This window comes from Canis lupus, chromosome 17 (assembly GCF_011100685.1).
Source record: "Canis lupus familiaris isolate Mischka breed German Shepherd chromosome 17, alternate assembly UU_Cfam_GSD_1.0, whole genome shotgun sequence".
Lineage (NCBI taxonomy): Eukaryota > Metazoa > Chordata > Mammalia > Carnivora > Canidae > Canis > Canis lupus.
Genome location: NC_049238.1, coordinates 55,213,471 through 55,230,425, shown reverse-complemented (window position 1 = coordinate 55,230,425; position 16,955 = coordinate 55,213,471). Strand labels below are relative to the sequence as shown.

The following is a 16,955-nucleotide window of genomic DNA, read 5'->3' as shown; positions in this document are numbered from 1 at the left end:
CATATCATTAGTGACTAACCCACTGGCCAGCACAGGTTTAGAGTGATTAAGTCCAGTACCATGTCTCACAGCTAGTTAGTAAAAAACCAAGATGCAATTTTAGGTCCTCCTAACTCCAAAGCTTGTTCTTTCTGTTTGAGGAAACCATCAGAAGTTAACATATCTTCTAACATTCAATTCATACGAACAAAATCATGACTAGAGGATGAAACTTATTGGCAATTCAAATAAATATTTAAAAAACAAAACCACAAAGCGCATTTATATAACCCCACCATTATCTAAAATGCCAGTTTCAAAAGTGAAAAATCCCTAAGAAAAATTTTAATTAGATAGGTAAGTCTATGATGTACACAAATTGTGAACATGATACTCTAGGTATATCAGCATATATTTATAACAACATTAATGGGTTTTATAACCAATACCTATTTTGGTCACTTTGAAATCACAGATGTTAAAGATGAAGGTCATCAATATTAAACCATGCACTTTACATTATTACCACCTGAAACCATGGATTATTTGTAAGCCACTTAATGGAAGGGAACATACAGGTCTTCTCATGAAAATACTTTATCTTAAATTCACGTAATATCAATTATATAAATTGAAATATTAATTCTGTACGGTATGTAATTCCTAGTAATCCGTAGCCATGCCACCCAGAAACTGGGAGTTACCGTGGACTCCCTCCTGCTCCTCCCTAGCCCCTGTATTCAATTAACTATCAATTTCTGTGAAACTTAACACTTTAACATCTCTTGAATCAACAGCTTTTCTCCACTCATTTCTCTCCTTCTCCATGATCACCACGTGGTCTAAGCTAATGTGCACTGTGACCTAGACTTGCCTAATTTCACATTTCCTCCTGCTCCTCTCCAATCCAGGGTTTCCAATGCAACCATGGTGATTACTTCAATCTTTAAAAAATGATTATGTCACTGCCTCGCTTTAGTGAAAACCCTTCAGTGACTTTCCATAGTTCTCAGGATAAAGACCAAAATACTTAAGTACAGACTCTCCAAGATCCCACCCATGGATTCCCAACTCAACAATCACCAGGTGAAATGCTGATTCATTAGATGTACTTATCTGGCAGTTTAGCTGAGCAGCATAAAATGAAGAGCACATGCCCCTCTAGAGGGAGTGCTGCTGCCCAGATCCAGCTCAGGGTTGCCATCTGAAAATACACACTTGGGTGTTGCCAGAGTCTCCCGATTTTTTCAAGAGAAATCAGAAATCCAGACTTTCACATGACATCAGGAGATGTCTCCTGATACATGAAGGCTGGCAACTAACTTCTACTTTTCCTCGAACAACAAGGAGGCCAAATCTGACCTCTCATGTAGTCTCCTCACCTCACCCCACTCTGCTAAATCTCTACACCAGCCATTACTAAACATTTCTCAGATCCTCAGTGATGCCAGGCTTTTTTCTTAGGGTTCTCTCACACATGTGGTGTCCTCTGCATTGACCCACTTTTTCCCCATCTCTCTACTTCACTTAGGGATCCACTTGTTAGAAGTCTCTGAGCCATTCATTGCTTCCTCAGTGAAGCCTTCCCTATCCCCACTGCCTGCCCCTCAACTCCAATCCACAGGATAAATCACACCATGATGTGCTCTGACAGCACTGAGTACAACTTCATGACACTTATCACACTTTGAAAATTAATCTATTTATTTAATGCCCATCACCTTCCCCCCCCCCCCCACTTGGGAAGCTCCAATGAAAGCAGGGCCTGACACACAGTAGACCTGTAATACACATTTGCTGCTAACTACTTTGGTTAGAAAATGTACCTTTAGACAACAAGGTTCAGGTATACTTTTTAAAATATTAACTGGGTGTTATTCTGTATGTTGGTAAATTGAACACCAATAAAAAATAAATTTATTAAAAAAATAAAAATAAAAAAATAAAATATTAATCTGGACCTAACTTTTCGGAAACAGGTACAGTATTTAAAGTAGTCTCAAAATTTAAATAAGTCAATTAAAACTATAGTAATTGCTAATCTTTACTGAGCACTTTGCATGTACCATCTCATTCAATACAACAATCCGTAAAGTAGAAGCCAACGCCATCCAGGGGAAGCAGCTTAGGCACAGAGTTTAAAAATTTCAAGATCATCCATCTAACCAGTGACAAACTAGGGTATGTATGAATCCTTGGGGTCAAGACTCTAGAACTTAAGCACCTAAACTACAGTACTACATTAACTCACTAATAAAGAAAAGTCAATTCAACAAGTACCCCTTAAATACCGTGAATAAGAAATAATGGCCATGATTCATTTTCCATTACTTAGCCATTAAAGTTAAGGCTCCTCACCCTGCACCCTTCTACACACACAAAATTAAGATAAATTATCAACTGTATTTTTAAAATTAAGATTTTTTGAACCATATCCAAAATAGGTATGATTTTAGCACCAACTAGTTACATTAAATTATCTTTCTGAACAACTTTTTTTCTGAACTTTTAAATAAGCAAATGTTTCTACATTAGTTTGATGTTTCATGTCCCACATTTTAAACTTATTTGGATGGTTTCTATTTTGAAACCTATTTCATTGCCCAAGTTAGAAACTGCTACAGACTGTGCTTTCAGATATGATAAGCAACAATCAGTAACTTACCAAGAAAATACAAAAATAAACTCCTATAACCACAGAAGTATGTACTGAAGTAATACCGGGATCCCTCTTCACCTGAACCTTCACTCTGAATCTTTGCTTTCCAAAATTCAGGAACTAAGTAGATTTGAATAAATTTTCTCATATATCATTTGCCACCTGGGCTCTTGCCATCCAAAACTCATCCAATTCCTTACTATTAGAACTCAATAATGAACCAAAGCTCCAAGAACTCAAGAACTGAACAGTTTTGGATAACAATGCACAAAGCATATGCATTCACAGGTTATATAAATTTAAGAATTCTTGTTTAAGAACTTTAAGTAGGCTTTTTTTAAATGTAAATAAGATGGACATACCCATATTCTCATTCAGATCTTTTTTTCCCAAATCTTAAATTTTAACTACACTTAACTGAGAATTTTTTTGGTGAATGTTTTTAAAATAGAATGTTGCCATACACTGTATGTTTTTTAACCTTTAGACCACACTTGGAACGTAAAGAAAACTGTTGAGTACATACATGACTGATTAGTGTAATAACAGAGTTAGATAATGTCTGGCTCTCAAATCTGAAGCCAGTCATAAACACCCTTAATTTTCAAATATTTATCACAACTTGTATAAAAATCACAGGAAATAAGGTTCTCCAGGAAAACAGTACTTTCGGCATCAATTTTTCAGCAACATACTACACAGATCACATCAGATTTTTCTCGAAGTCACAAAGAGCAAAGAGCAAAATAAAAGAAACTGATGAGAAAGAGTATAGAAGTTGAAAATGATGGCAAAAAAAAAGTCCAAATTTGGTTACAAAATAATGGCTTCAAACAATGTTAGAAGTAACAACTGCTCCTTAAGGTTCAGCTAAAAGAGAATCAGGAAGCAAATAATGAATTAACAAGATTGAGAAAAAGGAAAAACCAGCTGTCATTACAACACCGCATTATCCCAAGTATTTAACTTAGGCTCATATCTGAACCTAAGCTTTCTCAAAAACCTCGTGACTGATAAAAAGTTAGAACTAATGTCAGTTGAAAACAGAATTCAAGTATGGGTTTTTTTTTCACATACTTAAAAATTATTTTAAGAAACAGGAAAAAGGAGGAATTTAGCAGGCCCAAAAAAAAAAAAAAAGTAGGTTTGGGAAAAATAAACTACTTTCCCAAACTCTTCTTTTGACACAAATTGCAAAAATGATTTAAAGAGACAGTCACACTAGGGCTCCTATTTTATCCTAATTTGGCTATATTCCCCCAAAAGCTCTCCTCAAATTTGGCGATCTGAAAGAATGTGAACCCTTAATCAACCAAATTGCAAAAGTTACAATGACACACTGCAACCCACATATTAAAAAGAAATAAAAACTAAAAAAACATAACCAAATCTTGTTAAAAGACACAAAATGAAATGACTGTAAGATTCAGTGATATTTTTAACAGAACTGATTTCCATATGGAACACGAAAACAGGTGCCCTGAAAATAACAGAAATCGGGGGGGGGGGGGGGGGGGGTATTTTTGCGTGCTGAGAAAGGACAGGAATATCCTGCCCATAGTCTGGCTTCCTAAAAAGCTAAGATTCCCTCCCAAGCTTTAACTACAAGCCAGAGGATAAGAGCCCTTTGGGAGAGAACAAACTCCTAGGGGCAGTCAGGATTCACTGGGTCTATTTCAGAGGGTGACACTATGAGTGAATGCAACACATTCTTAAAAAATGAAGGCGCAGCATATGTGATCGTTTCTTTTAAATTTTCAGACCTCCCAGTTGTTCACTTCAGACCTACCATCTCCGAACACAAATGTTCCTCCTAAATAAAACAAAGGACCTGGACTCAAATGAGGGTCTAGAAGCCCTTCCAGTCGCTGATTCTATTATTCTACCAGTTCTGAAATAACTACTCTATCAACGATTCAGGGAAAATCACATTTTACTGCAAAACGAACCAACAAACCAAAAAAAAAAAAAAAAAAAAAAGGGGGGCAGATTTGATGCAATCAACCATACCTCGCTCTGCCAAATGCTAAAACCCAAACTTCTGAAATAAACAAACCTGTGTCTGTGTTCATCGGGTCCGTGGATCAGAAAGACTCCAGGGTTTTTAGCCCCTTTGCTGGCATCTACGTGAGGAATTAACACATCTTCCAAACCCAGATCAAAGCGTTTGTGTTTTGAAGAGTCTGGAAGGAAGAAGAATGCTCCAAAACACAGGGTGATGAAGGCACTTAGGATAAGGAGGAGGATAAACTTCTCGGAAAGTCTCAAGGTAGCCCTGTGGTGCGGGAAGGAAGGCGGTCCCAGGTTCAGAGGTGGTATCCTTCGTCCAGATAAGGGCAGCAGGGCCGGGGTAGTCATCGTTTACGCTCTTGCACGGAAAACCTTAAAAAGTTCTCATCTTACGTCACATGTACGGTACATTGAACAGTCTCCAAAACCGTGGCAAAAATGGAGAGACTCGATTTTGCTCCTCTTAGAGGGCTGTTGTGCTTTTTAATAGGGCACCTCTTTCACGCTCACCCAATTGCATTCAAAAACGTGTGTGGCCCCCACACGCTCGCTAGTGTGCGTCCCGTGGTGTGTCCTCTGCCATCCGGCTTTCGGCACCTCCGCGGGTCACCACGAGTCTCCTCTTCATCCCTAAGGGCGGATGAGGCGAGCCACGCTGCAGAAGGGAGGCAAGGTGGGCTCTTCCATTCCGGCACCCCGCAGAGGGGCTCCGGGGTGGCCTCCCGCCCCCGGCGCGCGCCTCACCGGCCACCTCCGGTGCTCCGCCCGCAGAACCCCTTTACCTCGGCAGGCGGCCAGCAGGGAAGGAGGCAGGTCTCCCGCCCCGCCGGGAAGGCGAAGCCGCGGCGCCGGGCCAGCTCCGGGAAGGGGCCCTCGCTCGCCCGCGCCCGCGCCCGCCGACGCCGCCCCCCCGGCTCCGGGCTCCGGCTCGGGCTCCGGCTCCGGCTCCGGCTCGGGCTCCGGGCTCCGTTCCGCCGTCGCCCCCCCGACGGCCGGCGCGAAGGGCATCCGCGCCCCGACAGCCTGCGCCCTCGCAGCCGCCGCCGCTGTTGCTAGCGCACGGGTCTGGCGGGGAGCGGAACTTCCTCCTCGCGCGGCCACTGAGAAGCCCCGGCGTGTGCGGGGGGAGGGGAGGGGAGGGGAGGGGAGGGGAGCGGAGGCGCGGCGGCCGCCCCCGCCCGGCTCCTCCTCCCGCCGCCGCCGGAGCTAACCCCGCCGCCCGCCGCCCGGACGCGGCCGCCGCTGACCCCGCCGCGCCCCGCCTCGGCGGCCCGGCCCCCGCGGCTCCGAGGCGTGGGAAGAAGCCGAGCCGCGGCCCCGCGGCCCGAGAGCCCGGGGCAGGCGCCTGCTCATTCCTCGCTCGGCGCTGAGGGGGCGGCGGCGGCGGCGGCGGCGGCGGCGGCGGCGGCCCCGGGAGCGCAGGAGCGGCCGCGCCTCGGCCGGGCAGAGGTCGGCGGCGGCCCCGGACCCGGCCCCGGCCCCGCCGGCCTGCGCGGGGGCCTCCTCGGCGCCGCCTCGGGTCGCCCTCAGCGGCGGGCGCGGGAGAGGCGGGTGCGGGAGAGGCGGCGCGGGGCTGCGGCCCGGTCCTCGGCGCTCGGCCCCTGCCTCCCAGGCCCGCCGGGCGCACACCGCCGAGGGCCGACGCCCGTTGCGCGCAGCCTGCACGGGGCCGGGGAAGCGGGCGGGGGCGGGGGCGGGTGGCGCGGGCCGGCCTGCGCCCCGACCCGCCAGTGGGCGTCCCCGGGCGCCGAGGGTGAGGTGCGCGCGCACGCTCGCGGCCCCGCCCCGCCCCGCCCGCCCGGCCCGCGCTCCGGCCTCGCGCCGCTGTGGGCTCCGCCGCCCCCCGGGGCGCCCCCAGCTCCCCGCAGCCGGCTCGGCCGCTGCCAGCGCCAGTTAGCGGCGTGGACCCGGGCCTGGGGGGCGGGGGCGGGCCCGGGGCGCGAAGGCCTCGCCGCAGTTGAGGCGCCGCTCAGTGACCCGGCTCTGGCCTCGAGCCCTGCTGGGTGGGCGCCTCCGCCTCCGCCTCCGCCTCCGCGGGACACGCTCGGTCCCCAGAGCGCCACGGCCGCGCCGCCCTCGCCTCGCCTCGCCTCGCCTCGCCTCGCCTCTGCTCGGGCGTGTTCCGTGCAGCCGCGTGCACGCCGCTGGGCGCCCGGGCGAGCATCCCTGGGAGCGTCGACCACAGGCCCGCCCCGCTCTGTGCTAAAAATGGCGGCCGCGCCCTCTCCGGGGGCTTCCGAGGCCCGCGTGGCACCAGCCCTCGTGGCCCTGCCTGGAGCAGCCTCCTCGAGCCCTTCCCGTCGTCTCCTCACCCTCACACCACCACTCCCGTTAAAGACAAGGATGAGCCCGAAGGTGCTGAAACCCAAAGGGGCGATAGTGTCTCAATCCAGGCCTAGACGCAATCGAGTCCGTTCCTTCATCTATAAATATTGAAAAGAGCCATGTTGTGATAAAAGTCCAAAAAAAATTATATATACATGCATATATATATATATATATATATGGTGTCTTGCAGCTTCCACGTTGAGGATTATTCTAATATCAAAATAAGTTGTCATTCTCCCAATGCATCCTTACTGATGGCTAAGGATGTGGGTGGGGGAGGAGGCCCTTAAATGCCAGGGGAGAAAAATGAAGTCTTAGCTCAAAAAAATCAAGCAAAAAAAAAAAAAATCTTCATGCTCATTGGCACAACTCAAAGCACATTCCAGTCTGCACTATTTTCAGAAGCTCTGCATATCTACCTACCTACCATAGGACAAAAGAAGTCATTGTCGTTCACCATGCTTCACCAAATCAGAGATGAAAATATTAAGGGAGGGCCACCTCTCACGAGTTGACCCAGTCATGCTGGCGGTAAAGTGTGCTGAATCCGAAGTGGGGTTTTTTGTGTTGGACACTTGTGAAGAGTGGTTAGTTTCAGAAACAGCGGTTTAGCTCTGCCTTCAGCCCAGGGTGTGATCCTAGGGACCCAGGATCTAGTCCCGTGTTGGGTTCCTTGCCTGGAGCTTTGCCTGTCTCTGTACCTCTGTGGGTGTGTCTCTCATGAAAAAAATAAATAATTCTTTAAAAAAAAAAAAAAAAGAGGCCCTCCCTTCCAGAAGTGTCTATAAATGTGCCAAATTTATGAATAAGTTTCTAATGCTGAGCTTCTCTGGAAGCCAAAGGAGAAGAAACATGGGTTTCCTACTGGTGAGGTCATTATTTTCCATGAAAAGATGAGGGGAAATAAATATTGAGCTGTGAATGACATAGCAAGTTATGTGAGTCTGGAAAAGTAAATATCTAAGTTGACACCAAATCATTAACCACAGAGAGATCAATCCTAGGAAACCTGCTGTAACCTAGTGTGACTTCCACAGGCTCAACCTCATAGCCTTCGGAAAAGGCTTATATGTGCCCCTTCTTTCTAGCCTTCGCCTTTCTGCAAAATTCATTTTTCCTTCACAAGAGTAAAAACATCATTATTTAAATTTGAGGTTATTGTAAATTTCCAAACACAGTCTGCAATTCTAAAGCCATTGACGATGCTAGCAGTTATTTTATTATAATCCTAAACAAGCACCAAAAAGTAATGTGTAAAAAAAAATTACATATATATACTTAGTATGTGTGTGCATTCTCTTCTAGAGACTAGGTCCCTTTTAAATAAGTTGTGAAAGAATCAGCAGTATTTTGTTGGGGTTTTTTAAAGCACGTTGCAAATGTATTCATAAATTATGATTACAAGTTTATAGAAATATGCATATAAAAGATTAAAAGGGAAGATTTGAAAAAGAAGTATACCTGTTAAGATGTTGGTATTACATTTGATTTTCCCCATGTGTTCAGTTCGTGTTACTTTTATTATTAAATAAATAAATAAATAAATAATGTTAAAGAAACTGGTACTTGAGAAAGTTGAGGTCAGATTTCAAATAGGTAGACTCAGTTGTAACAAGGTGAAAACACATCTGGGAGCAATCAACAGAAAGAGAGTACATGAAATATATATATGGAAAGATCTCATTCTAGAGAATGCAAAGAGAATATCTCATTTTCAAAGAGTAGTTATGCTTTATTCAAGATTCCAAAGTGGCAGATAAAGCAGTGATTTCTCTTTTACAAATCCATATACATTCATTGATATTTCAGTAAATATGACTTATTAAATTCCTAACAAAGCAAAATTTGCTCCTACATATTTTGGATTTATGGAACCATTACTGAGACCCACTTACATATTACAGTGTAAACGTTATTTAAATTTGTTCAATCATATGTTAACTTTTCATCATCAAAATAATTTTAACATGTATTATACCCACACACACACATATATGCCATCTAACTCTGTTTTCAGTAAAATTGAAGTTACATTCTAGAGAAAAATATACATACATACCTGATACGCAAAAAGAGGCTTTTGATTTACTTACATAGCCCGTTCCTTCTTAGTTTCAACTGGTTCCCAAATATCCAAGAAAGATGTTAGAGGAGAAATTATCAGACATGACCACTAAATGCATAGAGAACCAGGCTTTGGCCCTATTCTTTCTGTTTTCACATTTTTCTATGAAGCTTTCTTCCTCAGAGGGCAGGGACAAACTGAAGTTCAATGTTATGAAACTCTCAAGTTAGCTCTATGAAAATCAAGAAAGACACGAATCTTCAGGTGTCTCACTGAACCAAAGTCTTTGAGGTTCATTTGCTCATAAAAGACACCTTTGTTGAAGGACTACTATGCAACATACCATAGGAGGTGCTGGAGATTTGGAAAAATAAGTCAGAATCCCTATTTCAATCAGCTCACAGTCTGGTGTGGGGAGATAGCTGAATACTGACAATTACAAATGCAGGGGCGGAGAGAATGCTGTTAGAATAAAGCCCCAGGGGTTCATGGGAAACACTAAAAGGGCACCAGAGTGAGGGGAAAGAGATTGGGAGTGTGCTGGGAAGGTTCCTAAATCAAGTGTCACCTGGACTGAGCCTTTAATTAACTAGGAAGAGAGAAGGGTGGTGTTCTAACTTGGGGAACAGAGTACTCACAGGAACCCCTTTGCTGCTTTTTCCCCATCACTTATCCAGAGCCCTTCCTTTCTTACTCTTCCAGTAAACAGCTGCCTATTCCTAATCGCCCAATACTCTCAAACTGAAAAAGTGAAAAATTAAAATTTTAGAAAAACCTATTACTATGTAAACAGATTTCTGGGGCCTCTCCCACAGCCCAAGACAGGGCCAAGCAAGAAGGAACCTAGAAGCTTAAGCTTCATTGGGCTCATACAAATTACTTTTGCCCTGAATCCAGCCATATCCAAGACTAGTTCATCCTTTGAACTTCTCAGTTACACAAGCCTATACATTTCCTTTTTCATCAGAATTAGTTTTTATAGCTTGCCACGTAAAGAATCTTGAATGATACACAATATGTCTGCATGGAGGTGCTCTGGATGCTGGTAGAATATGAAGAAGCATCAGTAGTTTTACTAAAGTAAAGAACCACTCTTTCAGATGACCAACGGGCTTGGGACCAGGGCAAAGTGGGATAGAACCAAGAGAGAACAACTGTCTCTTGAGCGGCTGGAGGAGAAGACCTATAATTGAAAGGGCTGGACACTAGTGACAGCAGAGCTTAGCAGCCCCTACAGGAACCTTCCAATGGATGCTCACATCCACCTTTATAAAAAGCAGTCCAATGTGAAAGGAAGTTAATCATTGTTTATAAATCCTCGTATTAAAGTTTTTTTTAATCCACTCAAGGCAGTTAACTTGAGAATATGTTTCATTGATTTATATGTTCATTCATTAAATATTATTGAGCATACACTCTCTACAGATGGTATACTGTGTTCTAAATATCCATAGGTGAATAAAATTTAGAGGGCGGCTGCATATCATGAAAAGGCTCTGGAATTAATCCTGTCTCTGCCATCTACCTGTGTGACCCTGGAAACATTGGAATCCGTCCTTGGGCTTAGTTTCTTCATCCATAAGATTAAGATAAAAATGCATACTTTATAGGGTTGTACTTCCCCATAGTGGGGATTCAGTCAATATTAACTATGGTTTTTAGTATAGGCATCCAGATGAGAAGGAGTTGGCAGGTGAAAGAAGAGACTTGGAGGAAGGAGAAAGCATGGCGTGTGTTAGGGACACCTCTTTTCCCTCGCTCCATTTTTCCAGGGGGTAGATAGGAGGGTGTTCCATTAGAATATGACTTTTGGCTCCTTATCCCACTATCCTTCACCCTCAGGAGTGAGTTTCTTGTTTGGTGAGTACCATTACATTCAAGGCTCCTTGTCTTGACTGGGCAAAGCTAATCTATTAAAAGACCCCAATTACAGAGGATTCATTCTCTCCTTCCCTTTCTGCCCCAGAGCAGTACGGACAATGATCTTGGGTAAACAAGATCTTGCTCTGCAGAATCAACCTTCACCTTTGATAGGCTCTACTGAGGCTAAATTCTGTGGGGATTAAGAACTGGCACAGAATGTCAGCAAGCCATTTTGGGCTACAGATCCAGAATGCTGTTCTTTATTAGCTTATCTGTAATAAAGCTGGCATTTTTAAAAATCTCCACTTCGTCTATCCTGTGTGTCTTATTTCATCCAAAATTCAGGGTGGGATGGGGCGAAAGAGCCTGGAATTTATTGATCCTCTAAAGTAATTAATTATGGCTAGAACATACATTGTAGGGGGAAGGACTGGTGAGAGATAAAGCCAGAGAGGTAAACATAGAAGAATTTCTGCTCAAGTTGTTGATATAGTAAGGTCATGCTTGGATTTGTTCCCTTTACTCCACACAAATAGTAATGATAATTAAAATACAGGAAGAGAAAACCAAAAAGATACAACCAGGCTCAAAAACAAATAACCCTTTTCATAGATCAGAAATGGAATAAAGGGCCTGAAGCTGGTCTGAAGCCACAGGCCTACTGGGGTCTCAGGTTTGAAAACCAGGATTTTTGTCTCCTGCAAGGTGACAGGAACTAAAGATGCTCCAGATAAGGTGGAGGACAGGAACCAGGCTTGGTTCTTGAAGTCAGGAGCTCATGAAAGGAGGCTGAAAATAAACTGCTACCACCCCACTGCCTGGGGAAGCAGAAAGACAAAGACACAGCCTTGAAATCAGGAACTAAGCCAAGCAGCTGGCCAAGTGACTGGTTCTGGAATATCCCCACTATCATTGTGAGGTTGAAGCATCAGAATGCCAACATGCGACTGGATTCTAGAATGGAGATCCAGGGAGGCAGATGGAAATGAAAATCACTCAACATAAAGGGGTGAGCACGGAATATGTGAGAGGGGAAAAAGAAACCAAAACCCAACACTAAACTAAAACAAAACACAGCAAGTGAAAACTTCCCACTCAAAACGAGCCCTACCACCAAGTTCCAAACACATATTGTTACCTAATACTAAGAAAGATGACCAACAGAATGAACACTCAGAGCATGAAGAATTTACTGCAGATAAAATTAATTCTATGAAATGGACAGATTTTTAAGTTAATATTTTTGCACTCTCAACTGATAGATGACAATAAATTAGGGACATTTTAAAAGGACAGGAAGTTAGGGAACAAATACAAGCTGAATAAATAATAGACAAATGTGAAAAAGATCTACTAGAAATCTTAAAAATAAAAATATGGTCACTGAAACAAGAAAATCAATAGACAGTATTAAGTCTGGAGCCAGCCAAAGTTGGAGAGTAAAAGTGATGAATTAAAGGGATGTACTGAATAATTCACCCAGAACACAGTATAGAAAAATAAAGAGATTTTAAAATGTGAGCAAAAAAGTTTAAGATTCATGAGGTTTCCATGGAGTGGCTCCAACATATGTCTAATAGGAGTTCCAGAAGGAAAATCTGAAGGATGGCCTGGAGAAACTCTACTTAAAAAAAGAAGAAGAAATGACTGAAGGTTTTCTAATCAAAACATCAGAATACATTGTGTAGCAAGCAAGATAAATAAAAGTAAACTCATACTTCGATGGCATTATAGTGAAACTACAGGGCCATAATGATGAAGATAAAATCTCTCAAGTTACCAAAGGGAAAACATCGGTTATCTACAAAGAGACCATAACTAGAGTTCTCAAAAACGACAACAGAAACAGGAAGACAACTGAATATCTTTTTTTTTTTTAAGATTTTATTCATTTATTCATGAGAGACACAGAGAGAGAGGCAGAGACACAGGCAGAGGGAGAAGCAGGCTCCATGCGGGGATCACGACCATGGAATCATGACCTGAGCCAAAGGCAGATGCTCAACCACTGAGCCACCCAGGCTTCCAACAGCTGAATATCTTAAAAGTTGAATGGAACACTATCAAGTAAGAATTTGATTTCCATTTAAGGCAAAGGTCAAAACAAAGACATTTTAACAGCATTTACCACCTACAGATCTACACCAGAAAAACTACTGAAGAACATCCTTTCCCAATAAGAAAAATAAGCCCAGAGAGAAAGCAAAGGATACAAGACACTGGTGAGGAAGGGAATTAATAAAATGTGATGGTAAAATTAAAAATAACTACTTTAGTGTTTAAAAAAAAGGACAAGAATAAAAGAAACGTACAATGGATGGCTAAAGCATGCTAAGTCCTTTGTCATGCTTGGGAGATGTGTAGAAATAATGACTGTCTGAATGTTTTGTCTATAGGATATTTTATATTAATAAAAATATCTAAAGCTTCCAAACCTGCAGAGAGAAAAGAGTGGCCATGGGGTGGGGAAATTCAATATAGATAACTGATCATTGAATAGAAGGCAGAGGAGGAGAAAAAAAAGGAAAGGAAAGCATGACACACAAAGCACACACACAAAATGGAATTGTAAAATTAAACACAAATGTATCAATGAGTATAATAACTAAACAGATTTAAATGACTTATTAAGAGACGGATTATCAGATTGGCTTAAAATAACTATCAAGTATATAATGCCAGCAAATGACACACAAACTAAACCACAGAAATACTGGACATAAAAGGATTAAAAAGATAAATTATCAAAATGCTGTCAAAAAAGAAAGCTGATGAAGCATTGTTAATATCAGGCAAAAAAAAAAAAAAAAAAGTTCTTTTAAACCAAATGAAATAAAGAGGGCCACTACCAAGAAGCTGAATGTACCTAATAACATAACTTTCAATTACAGAAAGCAAAACCACCAGGATTACAAAGAGAAATTGACAAGCCCGCTGTCTGAGTGGGAGATTTTAACGATCTATCAGACACAGCTACATCAAGCAGACAAAAAACAGAGGTAATAGAGATCGTATCATGAAGGGCCTCTAAGGAGGCCACACTAAGGAGTTGGGTTTTATTCTGAGAGCCATAGGAAGCCATTAAAGGGTTTTAAGCTGGGGAATTAGATCAGATGTGCATTTTTAGAAGGATCACTCTGGCTATAAAATGAAGAGTGGACTTTAGGGTGGTCAGACGACATAAAGGCAGGAAGACCATTTAGAAAACTCCTCCTAACATCCAGCCAAGAGATATTAATGGCCTGTACATCAGTAGTGGCGTTGGTGAAGAACAAGAAGCGTTCAGATAGCATAGTTGCTTGGATGGCAGGGGTAGGAATTAAAGATAGCATCCATAAACCTGCCCTAGAAAACTTGATGCATAGCACTGAAAAAGAAAAGGAGGTTTTTGTGTGCAGGGAGAAAATATTATTTCCTTGTTTCTGATTATACCGCTTAACATCCAGCCCCTCAAGTTTGACATTCAAACTGATTCGTTAAAAAGTTCAATTATATCCAGGGTGCCTGGGTAGCTCAGTCAGTTATGCGCCCAACTTGTGATCTCAGCTTGGGTCTTGATCTCGGGGTCGTGGATTGAAACCCTGCATTGGGCTCCATGCTGGACATGGAGCCTACTTAAAAAAAAAAAAAAAAGTTATATTCAATATAGGAGTATGCAAATCAATTTTAAATGATGTCTATCAAAAACTATTCTACTTTTGGGCAGCCTGGGTGGCTCAGGGTTTTAGCGCTGCCTCCAGCCCAGGGCATGATCCTGGAGACACGGGATCAAGTCCCACATCAGGTTCCTTGCATGGAGCCTGCTTCTCCCTCTGCCTGTGTCTTTGCCTCTCTCTCTCTCTCTCTCTCTCTCTCTCTCTCTGTGTGTGTGTGTGTGTGTCTCATGAATAAATAAATAAAATCTTTAAAAAAAACTATTCTACTTTTAACTATTGGTGCTTAGGGAATGTTTCAATAATCTGGAGGAAAATGACACTTTAACAATACCAGAAAAACGGGCTTATATTCTAAATAATCATTTCCACATGATAATATCATTTAAGATTATTTATATTTTTATTGCAGATTTCTCCACTTTTCTATACATAATGGTTTTCAATACCTAAGTATTGAAGTGGTAAAGCAGTCATGGCTTTCCTTAGTGCATAGCTGATATTAAAACAAGTAAATCCAATATGTTGACCTATGTGAATTCCTACAGAGTTATAGGTTTCATGGCACATAACTCCTTTCCTTTTCCTGGTTGTTATTAATTACCTTAAACTAATGTTTGAATTTACAATGTGTGTCTATCCTTCCCAGAACAATGATTTTTGCGTTGACTGAGTTGGGAGGGGTCCACATATTATACAACCAAACTGAAGTTACTTATAAATGCTGAAAATTAAGGAGCTGTTATTGTAAAGGCAATTTAGTAGCTTCAAGCATGAAAAAGGTTTAAAAGACTTACAGATTTCCAATTATGAATTTTAAGGTTTTGTATTTACAGCCATTCTAAAAGGCAAATGAGATTTAATTTTAAAGTTCCAAACGTGATGTACAATTTCAGACTAGTATTCTAACACATGGAGTAAAGTCGGAGTCTGTAATCCACAACAGGTCTGCTCCAACAGCCAAGAAACCCTTTGGAGCCCTACAGGGAATCCGTCTGGGCGTCTGCACACTGGAAGCTTCCCGGTTGTAATAGAGCCATAGTGAGATGCATGACTCTGGTATAGCCTCTTAAATGATGGCAAGGATGTGTTTTGAAAAGATAAAACCTTTTTTTGTGTCTGATTTTTAAAGTTAACACTTTATTTATTTGAGGGCAAATATAACATTAAATTTCACACATGGAGGCTGCAGTTTATTACAAGCCATTATCGGATAATTTCACTTGAGACCATATTACTTCTTCAGCTGCAGCCCTCTGCATTTAGGGACAGCACAAACAAAACAATGAAGTGGTCTCTTATCTTTTCAGGTCAGCTGGTATACCGCTCAACTTACAGCATGATTTGGTTGCCATCGGGCTATATGGACACCTCTCCCTTCATGGAGAAATGCTAAAATCACAGAAGTCCTGCTATCACAATGCTGTTGGGATCTTCTTCTCTATCATGTAAGCTGAAAGAGGGATCCCTGGGTGGCGCAGCGGTTTGGCGCCTGCCTTTGGCCCAGGGCGCGATCCTGGAGACCCGGGATTGAATCCCACATTGGGCTCCCGGTGCATGGAGCCTGCCTCTCCCTCGGCCTATGTCTCTGCCTCTCTCTCTGTGACTATCATAAATAAAAAAAAATATTAAGCTGAAAGAGCTGGTGCACTACACTTTTCTGATATTTTGCAAAATCAAAACTACTTGTTAGTTTTAAATGGCATGGAAAAAATTAGGACATGGCAATACAATTATAGTTTGCATTTCCAGTTGAGCCAGATATGTTAAACACGAGGGGTTTTTGTCCTCGTTCTCATGTTGGTGGTATGTTTTTTCTCCAGTTTTTGTACTTCCTGGAAACATATGCATGGAAGGAAGGAAGGATAAGGATGGAAAGGAAGTAAAGAAGGAAGGAGGGAAGGGGCAGGGAGGGAGGAACTGATATGCCAGTAGATAAGAATAATGCTCGAGAATTATACATACTGCACAGAAAGATTCATGAAGATTTGAAGATAGAATCAGCACCCAACAGGAAAAAAAAAGGAATTGTATGATTTCCACAGTAGCGATGTTAATCATTACAATGACCTAACAGCAAGGAACCTGGAAAAGCCTTTAGTGTTTTCTCTCATTTTTCAGCAAAATATCCAGAGTGTCCCCACAACACACTATATTATTTTATGTCTGTTTTCATACGAAGTCATTCTCTGCATCTAAACTAAACTTCTCTCCTGCCTGAACTCTCTGCCAGTGATTCCTGTAGGCAGTGGGGAACATGAGAGAACATGAGAGCCACATCATTTCTGGGGTGGTGGGGTCCCTCAGGCTGATATAACAGGAGAAGCAGAAATTCCTCATACAGGTGAAAAGTAGGGCTAGGGAGTAACCCACTTACCCCAAGGTAAGCAGTTGAACT

At 42.6% G+C, this 16,955-nt stretch overlaps 1 protein-coding gene and 1 long non-coding RNA gene across 8 annotated transcripts in view; one reads left to right on the top strand and one right to left on the bottom strand.

Annotated features, from left to right (window-relative positions):
* The window catches only part of MAN1A2 (mannosidase alpha class 1A member 2), a 213,134-nt gene extending 207,577 nt beyond the window's left edge, over positions 1-5,557 (bottom strand). For 5 of the 7 annotated variants that reach the window (XR_005372644.1, XR_005372645.1, XM_038561892.1 and 2 more), the window contains exon 1: positions 4,695-5,424. Coding sequence is in view for 5 of the 7 variants with exons in the window: in XM_038561892.1 (XP_038417820.1) it covers positions 4,695-4,996 (302 nt within the window). In the remaining 2 variants the exon portion in view is untranslated. The other 2 variants (XM_038561890.1, XM_038561891.1) reach the window with 2 other exon arrangements.
* A 6,261-nt stretch (positions 5,558-11,818) lies between these two features.
* LOC102151765 lies at positions 11,819-16,137 on the top strand. The gene is made up of 3 exons (XR_005372646.1): positions 11,819-11,913; positions 13,796-13,903; positions 15,868-16,137. It is a non-coding gene; the product is annotated as an uncharacterized LOC102151765 (long non-coding RNA).
* Positions 16,138-16,955: the final 818 nt, after the last annotated feature.